This window comes from Gekko japonicus, unplaced genomic scaffold (genome assembly GCF_001447785.1).
Source record: "Gekko japonicus isolate JY-2015 unplaced genomic scaffold, Gekko_japonicus_V1.1 scaffold7, whole genome shotgun sequence".
Lineage (NCBI taxonomy): Eukaryota > Metazoa > Chordata > Lepidosauria > Squamata > Gekkonidae > Gekko > Gekko japonicus.
The window spans coordinates 3,838,497-3,850,546 of NW_015159711.1; the positions used below are offsets into that span (position 1 = coordinate 3,838,497).

At 46.6% G+C, this 12,050-nt stretch overlaps 1 protein-coding gene across 1 annotated transcript in view; it reads right to left on the reverse strand.

The window, feature by feature from the left end:
* The window catches only part of EPHX2 (epoxide hydrolase 2, cytoplasmic), a 92,509-nt gene that overhangs the window by 3,113 nt on the left and 77,346 nt on the right, over positions 1 to 12,050 (reverse strand). The window contains exons 15-18 of the mRNA XM_015420635.1: positions 9,802 to 9,904; positions 8,294 to 8,363; positions 5,599 to 5,679; positions 4,842 to 4,900 (exon numbers count right to left, since the gene is read on the reverse strand). Of these exons, the coding sequence (XP_015276121.1) occupies positions 4,842 to 4,900; positions 5,599 to 5,679; positions 8,294 to 8,363; positions 9,802 to 9,904 (313 nt within the window). The remainder of the gene's footprint in view (positions 1 to 4,841; positions 4,901 to 5,598; positions 5,680 to 8,293; positions 8,364 to 9,801; positions 9,905 to 12,050) is intronic.

Genomic DNA, 12,050 nt, shown 5'->3' on the forward strand with positions numbered 1-12,050 from the left:
TTGAGGAAACTTTAATAACAGAGCATCGAATGAACACTACTAATACACTAACATAGATAACACCTTTAACTGGTTTGAAGAAAGAAGTTTGACTGCACACAGAAGAAGCCTAAGAAGATAATTTGGACATTACTAACAGATTAATTTACAAGTTAATATATCACTCAGCTTTCTCTTTCTCCCACTATATACCCTCCCTATTTTTCTATTTAAGCGAAATACCTCTCCTTTTTAGGAGAGTAAATAAAGCCTTTATTAAAAAGAAAAAAGAAAAAAAAAAGAAAGGGGTCTTGCTACCTTCAGATCCAAACTCTGGCCAGAAAAGCATCTGAGTTGGAGGCAAGCAGGAAGGTGAGAAGGACTCCCTTACCTACTTGCACCTGGGTGGCAAACTGGTGCCCCCCCCGCCACATCAGGGGAAGAGGGAGAAGACTGCCTTGCCAGCAGTGTTCCCTCTAAGCTGAGTTAGTGTGAGCTCACAGTTTTTTAGTCTCCGGCTCACACATTTTTGTCTTAGCTTAGGACGGATGGCTCCAGAGCAAACACATTTATGCCACAACCAAATCACTGGCTCACAACTTTAATGCCAGTCGCTCACAAAGTAGAAATTTTGCTCAGAAGACTCCACAGCTCAGAGGAAGCATTGCTTGCCAGTCTATACAGCAAACAGCTTCCAGTTTCCTGAACTTCCTTTGAAATCCTCAGGCTGGGAAGAGCACGTGGCATAAAAACCAGTACAGACCACAGCAGCAGCCTTACACTCCAAGCGAAGCCCCAGGAGCCTGCAGTGGGTGTTGCACAAATAGAAGGCACCACCAGGCAAGGAACTAGAGATGGGAGCTCACTCCATCATGCGGCAACTCGGGTCTCGAACTGCTGAACTACTGACCTTCCACAGCCTGCAGTTGAGCCAACCTAGCAGTTCGAAAGCAATAAATTGCAAGTAGATAAATAGGTACCACTTCGGTGGGAAGGTAACAGCGGTCCGTGTGCCTTGGTGTTTAGTCATGCCAGCCACATGACCACGGAAACGTCTTTGGACAGCGCTGGCTCTTCGGCTTTGAAACGGAGATGAGCACTGCAACCCTAGAGTCGGACTCGACTGGCTTTCGAGCAAGGGAACCTTTACCTTACCAGGCAAGGACTGCCAATGCATGCCACCCCACACACCTCCTGCTGGCCAAAAGGAGGTGGTCTCTCACCAACAACAGGTCAGGCAATATACACTGATCCCCATGAAAAGGTTCCCAATCCCAATCAGGCTTGCCCGCTGGTCCGAGCAAGCAGGAGTTCCACCAGGTCTTGCTGACTACAGTCTGCCTTGACCTCGTCCCCTTCCTTCCGCAAGGCACTTCTTCACACAGCGCACCATGAACAAATGGAATTGGCTGCTTCAACATGTGGTGAGGACCACTGGCTTTTACAAAGTCTAACAGGCCCACTTCCCTATTAAAGACAACTTCATATAGAAGGATATATTTATCAACCAGCTATTAGCGGAGGTAACTAAATGGAACCCCCATGTCCAGGAGCAGTATACCACTGAACTGCAGGCACTGGAAATGAATGACGAGGGAGGGCTGCTGCCCTCAAGCCCGCTAGCAGCATCCCTGAGAGCATCTGATTGGCCACTGCTGGAAAAAGGAAGTGGGACTGAGCAGATCTTTGGTCTGTTTCCCCCGAGGGATACTCTCACACCTTCATTCCATGAGTCTGACAGACTAAGTTTGGGTAGCAGCATCCCTTTAACCTTCCTCCAGTGGTTGCAAAGAGATTTTTTGCTTGCTTCATGCATGGAATAAGAACAGGAGTCGCACAGCCAGGCTGAAGGGAAAGGCCCTGGGTTATTGTCGACATGCTGACAACCCTGGCGTCCAGATCTGCACAAAAGGGCCCCAGAGAGGCCTCCCTCTAGGTTCCCGTCACTTATGGATATGACTCAGTTCTCAGTACTAGCGCCACCCACTCTTGATGGCAACTTGGGCTTTGTTCGGTTATGCCCTTTACCACTCCGCTCATCCTGATCCCGTCCGTTCATGTGCCATAAATCCAGGACAACATTCCACCTGGTAGTTTAACTGGCAAGGTTTTATTCTTCCTTGTAAAACAGGGGTTTTGTGGGTGTGGGTTTGAGTCTTTATCAGGAGCCCCTACGATCTCCCTGCCAGTAGGGTTTATTTGTTTCTCCATTAGGATCCATCATGCCTTGTGTGGGAATGGTGCCGAAATGCAATTCCACACAGCGGCTCATTTAACTGCCTTTCTGCATATCTCTGGTTCTGTTTTTAATGGCCGCTGTGACATTAGAACAAGACGGCAATTTTGAGAAACACAGATGAATGATAGGGCAGGGAGAGGGTGGAGGCAACGAGGCAGGCAGCTTTATGGAGACAATGACGTGCTCCTCTCATTTGCACAGGCATACAGGGAAGGGCTTGGTGTGCGGAAACTTCAGTAGGCGGGGAGCTAAAGAGGTCTTGGTATGGTTTTCACGGGTGCCTCTCTTTTATCCTGCCCTTTCCCCAAGGAGCTCGGGGCAAGATATAGGGTTCTCCTGGCCATGGTGTCTTCACAACTACCCAGTGAGTTAGAAATGAGAAACAGTTGGCACAAAGATACCTGGGTGGGCTTAATGGCTGAGCTGGGAGTTGAACCTGAGGCTCTGTCTACACACACCAGAGTGCTTGTGTTTGCTGTGGAACACCACAAGATCTTTGTATCACACACACGCACTGGGAGTTTTGTGCCTCCCAGATGCATGCTGGCGGTTTGCTGTTTGTGCCCACGGCATGCAGGGAGATTGTCTTTAATGCTCCCCCCTTTCATCTTCTCTCACCTCCCCACAGAGCCATTATTGCTGTGGTCAAAAAGAAAAGAGCCAGTGGGCATTTGGGAGGTACAAAACTCACACCACATATGTGATACAAAGCCCTTGTGCTGTCTCCCTACAAGCAAGAGGGCTTTGTAATGTGTACATGCACTCGGATGCTCTAACTACACCAAGGTAAAAGTAAAGGTAAAGGTTCCCTTGCTCGAAAGCCAGTCGAATCCGACTCTAGGGTTGCGGTGCTCATCTCCGTTTCAAAGCCGAAGAGCCAGCGCTGTCCGAAGACATTTCCGTGGTCATGTGGCCGGCATGACTAAACACCAAGGAGCACGGAACGCTGTTACCTTCCCACCGAAGTGGTACCTATTTATCTACTTGCAATTTCTTGCTTTCGAACTGCTAGGTTGGCAGGAGCTGGAACTAGAGACAGGAGCTCACCCTGTCTTGCGGCCCCCGGGTCTTGAACTGCTGAACTACTGACCTTCCACAGCCTGCAGTTCAGCGTCTTAACCACTTGAGCCATCGCAGCTCCATAACTACACCAAAAAGACCGCCAAAAAGACAAATAATTGGGTCCCAGACCAAATCAAACCTGAACTTTCCCTCAAAGATAAAATGGCAAAACTGAGGCTATCGTACTTTGCTTACATTATGAGAAGACCAAAGTCACCGGAAAAGACAACAATGCTAGGAAAGTTGAGGGCAGCAGGAGGAAAAGAGGAAGACCCAACATGACTGACTTGATCAAGGAAGCCACAAGGGCCCTCAGTTTGCAAGACACGAGAATGGCTGCTAATGACAGGACGTTTTGGAGGACGTTAATTCAGAGAGTCAAGTCCGAGGCGACTTGGCACTTCACACACACACACACACACACACACACACACACACACACACACACACACACACAGCTACACCGCACGGACGTGGCAATCTACACCAATGACTCGCTGACTCCTACCCCTAAAGTAAATGAGAATAAATGGACCCCCCTGACTATCTACTTCTTCTCAAGTGCCCCATCTTAGAGCACTCTCTCTTTCTCTCTCTGGGAAGTTATTTCCATTCAAGTCCGTTCTGACTTGCTGCCATAGTTGTGAAACTCACTTTTTAAAAAAGCAGCCCCCACCCTCCATCCTGGGCCACAATCCTCCACAATTTTCAGCATTAAGACCTCATCTGATTCTCTTGTTTTGGGGTAGGTTTCTTGTGGATACTGATTAACTAATACTGATTTCTGAGAATTATTCAAGATTCTCGAGCTGCTTTTTGTGTATCATATTTTTAGGGTCTTATTTTAAAAAATACTTTATAAAATAAGATTAGTAAGAAAAGTGTATAGTGTTTACAAAATAATTAGATGTGAAAGTGTATGTATACAGGCCTGACCCAGTTGTGGGTGTTGATGTTCAACTCTTTGTGTGAGAATGGCAATTTGTATGTACATATGTGTCAGATAATGCGCACGCCATCCAAAAAAGCAATGCAGCCAGGACAGACTGTATTCTCACTCCGATGTGCATCTCATAATCTGCAGCCATGAATTTTATCCATGCATAAGTAGTATTTCCAAAGCTGGACTCTGTCATTGAACTACACTGAAATACTAACACCATTCATTTGTTGCAGGGGCTCTTATGTTGTGGCACCTGGACTAAAGAACTCCTGAAATTTGCCCTATCATATTGAGATTTAGATGCCAGGCAAAAAGTATTCTATTTTAGTTTTGTCCAGGCTTTTTGATGGTTTGTTGCTTTGGACTGAGGACATCTAGACCACTGAAATAATTTTTTTCTTTCTTGGTACAGAACATTTAGCAAAGAATATGTATTACCTTTCCTGTGTGTTTACTACACCCTTTCATTCTCCACACCCTGCTCCTCCTGAGCAACCTTCAGGTATTTCTCTAATAATAATAATTATTATTATTTATTAAATTTATATCCCACCCTCCCCGCTATGGCGTGTCTCCCTGTACCTCTCCCATCCTTTTCCAGCTCTCAACACCACTTACCTCTCCATCTGTGTGAAGTGTCCACACTCCTCAATGTGGCCACGGGTCAGCTGAGGGATCTAGAAAGGAATACATTCAAGTCAGATCCAGTACAAGATACCATACTTCTGTGCACAACTGTACCGCATCACTTGAGAGGTGTGTACCCTGGGGGCTATAACTCAGGAGTAGAGTGAATGCTCTACATGCATAAAAAAGGTTCAGTCCTTAGCACAAGGCTGGGAAAGGCCTTTATAAAAAGCTTTGAAGAGCCCACTGCCCGTCTGAATAAACAACTCCAGTTTTTAAAAAATATATGAACAGCAGACACATGGTGCTGTAAGTTGGACTCTGGTCACACTGGAGCAGGAAGGAAGGTGTTTAACTATCCTCTCCTCAATATAAATTTTTAAAAAACAAAAACTATCCCCTCCTCCCATGGTTTTGGAAAAAGAACCACCCCACACACACACTGTTAGCCTTGGAATGAAAATGACAAGCACAGAGGACAGGTAGCTGTATTCTTTCTTTGAAGACCAGTGCTAGGGGAGGAGGAGATACAAAGAAAGAATTGGTTTCGATTGATGAAAACAGGTGGCTGCTACTTCTGTTTTTAAAACATTGGGACAATCGGTTCATGGATTTTCTAGCATCCTGCCCAGTTAGACCCTGAACTCCTAGTGGGGATTATCTTCCGAGACGGCCAATGGAAAGGCACAGTTTGGTCCAGATGAGTGTCAGCAGCCTGCTATATGAGACAACAGTACTGGCTGCTCACCCATTCTTCCATACGCTTGCTCATATTTGGATGCAGAACTTTGTCTTTCCCAGCGGTGACCATCAAAGCAGGCACTCTGATCTGTGGATTTAAGGAGGCAACGAGAACAAAGATCATTTGCACCAGGGAAAAGCCATCCATTATTGTTAGAGTTGCCCGTTCAGGTCAGGAATAATTGCATCGGAGACATGCAGGGCAGAGAAAGCTCACGTGAAGCTGCTAAATCTTTTGTGAGTAACCATCCCCTGGGGATAGAAATGAAGCTACGTATATGGAGCTAAGCTGACCAGGCAGCAGCGATGTTGGAACTACAGAGACAAATCTCAGAGGATTAGTTATGCTAGGCTGATTTCGCACTAGAGCTGCCTTGATGTTGCGCAGCCGATTGCCCTGATACTATTGGTCAATTTCACACCCGAAGCCGCGGGGCTGCATTTTGAGTCGCGGCTTCGCCCGATTTCCCCCGCAGTTTCGTGATCCTGTTTTTTGAGGATCACGAAACTGCGGAGGAAACCGGGTGAAGCCGTGGGTCAAATGCAGCCCCGCGGCTTCGGGGGGGAAATTGAAGTATAGGAGCCTTTTGTAGACCCCCCCCCCCAAAAAAAAGTATTCAGGGATTAGTGATAACAACACCTTTCTGTACTTAGGCATAGATCTTATCCCGCTCTCAGCTGGATTCAGGTCCAGTAGCACCTTAGAGACCAACATGATTTGGGGGGGGGGGTACAAGCAGCCTTCATCAGCCTTGACTTTCAAAAGCTCATACCCTGGAAAATCTTGTTGGTCTGCAAGATGCTTCTGGACCCGGAACCTGGCTTGTGGATGGTTCTTTTGACCTGGGAAGAGAGGGGGGGGGCAATTTTTAGCAGTTTCCCCCACCTACTGCAGATCTCCACTGCATTCCCCCTGGTGTTCCTGGGCATCCACTGACCCCTAGGGGGAGGGGCTGATTTCAGGAAGCCCAACATGCCGCAGTAGCCAAGCTGTCCTTCATCTAGGGCAGAACTTCTTTTGCTGGACAAGATCCACCCCTACAAAGATCATCATCCTCAAACCTGGTTACGTATCACTCTGCAAAGCCACTGCTGGCTCTTTACGTGTCATGTCGCTCTGGTCCCAAAGTTTACAATTTGTTTTTGTTGCCCTCTGCGCCCCTGTAATACAAATGCCTGGCAGCTGGAGCTAACCCCTCTGCCACAGCGAGCCTTTAAGGTGTGGCAAGACTGCCAGGGCTCGAGTCTCAAACAAGAATCAATAACCCAATGAGAACCTAATGAAAACAGAGCAAGGTTTCACTGGACCCCACCGTCGCAAAGTGAGCTCCAAAGCATCTCAGTCGTGATATCTTGGCACTCCAGAGAGTTGTTCAGAGGGATGGTTGCCTTCTGCAGGGGCAGGGGCCGATCCAACCACAGCCACATCATTTGGCTGGGCTAACTTGAAGAAAGTTGACAGGAAGAAAGTTGATTCACTTAAAATGGGGTGCCAGAGGAGAGTTTTATGGATAGTGTAAACTGCCAAAAAGACAAGTAAGTGGGTTCTAGATCCAATCAAGCCTGAACATTCCCTCAAAGCTAAAATGACTAAACTGAGGATATCGTACGGTCACATTATGAGAAGACAAGAGTCACTGGAAAAGGCAATAATGCTAGGGAAAGCTGAAGGCAGCAGGAGGAAAAGAGGAAGACCTAACGTGAGATGAACTGACTCAATAAAAGCCACAAGGGCCCTCCGTTTGCAAGACCTCAGCAAGGCTGTTAACGCTAAAATGTTTTGGAGATCATTAATTCATAGGGTCACCGTAAAGTCAGAAGCAACTTGATGGCACTTAACACATCCCCCCCTTGAGGTACAGAATTTGGATTATTCAGTGCAAAAATCCACCTGGCTCTCACTCTAGGATAGAGACAGAACAGGATATCCACAATAGAGCCAGTGTAGTGCAGCGGATAGGATACTGGCCTCTGGACAGGGAAATCTGGCGTTCAAATCACCACATTCAAGTAACATTTACCTTGGGCCAGTCACTAGATCCCCTCAAAAGAGGCTATCATGAGGAAAGGTGGCATATAAGGGGGATAAATAAAGAACAGGATTTTTGCTCAGAGGATTAGAGACAAAGAGCAGTAATCTTCCTAAAAGGCTAAGACAGTGTGGGCATAATCTCCTATCCTGTTCTGGAGAAGCCACTAGGTACATGCCCTTGAATTCCACAGGAGGAGGCTGGGATGTAACTGGAATGTATGAAGACAGGGACCTCTAGTCAGAGCCATTTTAAAAGAGTAACAATCCCACTTCCTTCCCACCCATTTATCAAATGTTTATCTCACTCTTCCGCCCAGCAGCTCTGAACTGAACACAAAGTTGTCCCCTCCCCATTTGATCCACCCAGCAACCCTGAAGAGTGGGTTAAGCTGGGGCAGAGTGACTGTCTCACGGTTACTCCGTGACCTTCATGACCAAAGTAGGAAGTTGAACCTGGGGCTCATCAGCTCGGATCCCTGAGTAAATCTCTGCTGACAGACGAGGGATTCCGTCAGCAGAATGGAACTGTCTCACCGCCCACTGCGGTCCCAGGAGGAGAAAAAGTCCTGTACGCTGCCCTTGGGAAAAGGGCAGGATGAAAATGCATAGACAATGCAAACTTCTAGAACTCCAAGGAGAAGGCACCATTTCTTTCCCCCACTCCCAATACCTTTCTGCCTTGTGCAGAGGCGTTCCAGGTCCAGTTCGCCTGCATGTTCCGGTACCAGTTCAGTGGGCCCCTGAAAGACAAAAAGGGTAAGGAGCAGACTTATTAGACGTTCTTGCTGCTGCTATACCCCCTTGGTGCCCATGTCCAGTGCACAGCTATGTAGCCCTCTCAGTACAGGCTTTGCAGTCCCCAAGCATAATACAGACCTGTTGGATCAGCCGGGGTGGGGGGTGGTGTCTGTTCCTTGCCTAGCATCTTTGTTTTCAGCAGTGGTTAGCCAGATCAATCTAGAAGTCATCATAAGCATGGCACAAAAGGAATGGACATCCCACGTTTGCCCCAAGTGTCCAAAGATACAGGCCGCCACTGTCTTATGACTGCAAATGCCATTTGGTTAACTATGTGCTTCACAGGCCTATAGCTCCAGCAGTAATCACAAGAAAGAGGCAACTGTAATCTTTCCTGGACACTGGCCTAGCCCAACAGCAACAGCAGTTTAGATGCTACTACTTCATGCAGTTTACCAGTTTTTGTGTGTGTTTTTTTAAGTGCCGGTACTTTTACACAGGGCTGAACCAATTTCAACAGGAATCGGGAGAGTCCCCCTGCCCATGTGCCAGTATTCAGTACCAGTGAGTATCACAAAAAAACGCTGGCCATTTCCACACAGCCTCTTTTTCTCTGTTAGCATACAGGTGCACCATCTTATGAGAGCCAGCTTGGTGCAGTGGTTAGAGCGCAGACTCTAATCTGGGAAAACTGGGTTTGATTCCCCACTCCTCCACATGCAGCTGCTGGTGTGACTTTGGGTCAGTCACAGTTCTCTCAGAGATGTTCTCTCAAGAGCATTCCTTGAAAGCGCTCTCTCAGCCCCACCTACCTCACAGGGTGTCTGTTGTGGGGAGGGGAAGGGAAAGGAGATTGTAAGCCGCTCTGAGACTCCGAGTGAAGGATGGGGTATTAATCCAATCTCTTCTTCTTCGCTTAGAAAATGTACTGTATATATTTAATTTAATTTATATTTAATTGGGGGAATGATCTTTTAACGTTATTTTATAGCATGCTTTTAGTCTGAAATCTCTTTATTTTGAGCTGCTCAATGATCTATGTTTTTATGCCCCAGGTGGGTTTTTAACTCTTTATTTTAATAACCCTTAATGTTCTATGTTTCTATCATGCTTTCTTTTGTATGCCACCTTGGGCTGGGTTCCCCGGAGAGGAGGCACAGCATTGCCCCCTGCCTACTGCAATCTGGCCCAAGGATAGTTCACATCATAAAAATCAAACTTTATATAAACTGTAAAATAAATGTTAAAAAACTAAAAGCATTCAGGGAAAATGCAAACTGGGAAAACTGCACCCAAAAGATTTGAGAGATAAAAAGGGAGAGATAAATTGAGAGCAATCAAATCTATGGAACAAAATCACTTCAGGGAATAAAAACTTCAAGGGCCACCTGGAATAACACTTTCCCAGAAGACTCAAAGGAAGGTCATTTCTGCACTTACCTGAATCCAGACTTCTGATACTGCTGGATGTAATACTGGAGAACTGGCTCTGGCAAAAGGGAACTTGGGGGTGGATCTTCAGGAAGTCCCACCAGAAGTCCTCCTGTAACACAAGGAAGACTATTACAGCTAAGACCAACATGTTTACTTTTTAGCTCCCCAGTAGCGATTTGGGGACCTTACACGGATGGCCCAGGCTCATCAGACCTCAGAAGCTAAGCAGGGTCAGCCCTGGTCAGTATTTGGATGGGAGACCGCCAAGGAAGACGAGGGTTGCTTTGCAGAGGCAGGCCATGGCAAGCCACCTCTGAACGCCTCTTGCCTAGAAAACACTACAGGGTCACTGTAAGTTGCTTGGGACTTGACAGCACTTTCCACCACCAGAACTCATGAGTTTGGGATAACATCCACCCAACTTAAATCTTTTTTTTAATTGATTAACATTCATGGCTTCCTACCCTCTTTTTTGTCATTGTTATTGTGTCAATGGCTAGTTTTTCTTTCTTTTTTCATTCTTTACATCAGAGGTGTCGAACTCATTTGTTACGAGGGCCAGATCTGACATAAATGTCACTTTGTCGGGCTGGACCATGTATGCCATAAAACGTAATGCCAGGTACCGGAGATAGAAACTGTATAAAGGACAGCAGCTGGTAAGCTCCGAGTTGGCATATCCTCACTGCAAAGCCCCGTGGGCTGGGAGTGGGGTGCAGAGGAAAACACACATACGTGGACTGGAGAGGCAGCAGGGAAATACTGGGCAGATGGCTCCCACGATGCTTGATTGCTGCAGATGAGGTTGTTCTGCCGTGCTGAAGCCACAATGGAGTGGCTCCGCCTACTCCCCCAGCACTCCCTCCCTTGCACCAGTTGCTTGTGGGCCGCACAAGAGCCCTGGATGGGCCGGTTCTGGCCCTCAGGCCTTATGTTTGACACCCCTGCTTTACATGATTCCAACTGATCAGGGATCATGCACTGGATTGTGCTGTTGCAGTGCTATACAGCCACTCCGTTTAGGCCAATTGCTGACCTCATTAAGGGTAAAGGAAGCCAATTTATAATGTGGCCAAGGCTCCTTTGTACATATCCCATGGGTGATCTTAATCGATCACAAAACAAAAAGGTTTTGCATCTCTTTGGCATCACCCCCCTAAAAAATGCTTATCGTTATTCTGATGGAGATGTCTGTGAAGCGCCCCCGAGCCAACCTCAGCCCCAGGTTGTAATGAATGCGCTGCTGCCGCAAATGGCAGGGCCCAGAGCTTGGAGCAAGACTGTTTCAGAACAGGAACACAGCTGCACGTCTGCCTATCAGCTCCCGTCAACTCACACATTTCATTTGCATCTGTCTGCAGTCTGTCAGCACAGCACTATCTGAAAACTGTTGCATCTCCCTGAATAATTTTTTAAAAATGGCACTACATTCATGTATGGGAGCCCTGACCCGCATGGCCCAGGCTAGCCCAATCTTGTCAGATCTTGGAAGCGAATCAAAACACTAAAACTGGAGGTACACAGTAAGGAAGCTACAGCCAAACAAAACTGTGTATAAAATAACTTACAGATAATATCCAAACCTTTAACAATCATGTGAAAAGAATTTTTATGCTTTCACATTATTATAGTATCAAAACTATTTATCCATTGTTGTAATACAGAGAACCACAAAGGATGAAGTCGAATGTGTATACAGCTGATACATTAAATATTTGGTGTCCACTCGGGATATGCCTGATAAGGAATACTGCAAAACACAGGAATAATGATAACAGAGATTCCAGTTGTTTTCCTTCACGCAATGGCTTGCTGTGGTTTATCGCGTTCCACCCAAGCTTCTTCAAAAGTAGAACCACACAGTCAATTGCTTCAGGAAAAAGACTGCAAACAATATTCGCAACACGGCATATAGCTCACAGTCTCAAGTTGATGCAGACGCTCAATAATAACAATTATTGTCAAAGGTTTGAATATTATTTGTAAGTTATTGTATACACAGTCCTTGGAAGCTAAGCAGAGTCGGCCCTGGTTAGTACTCAGATGGGAGACCACCAAGGAAATCCAGGGTTGCTACTCAGGGGCAGGCAACGACAATCCACCTCTGTTCATCTCATGCCTTGAAAACCCCAAGGGGTCACCATAAGTCAGCTGTGACTTGACGGCAAGTCCCACCACCAACGCATAGGAACTGCAGGCTGAAGTATGCTGATCAGCATAGATAAGATACACTCTTCTCAAATCAGATGAAGCAG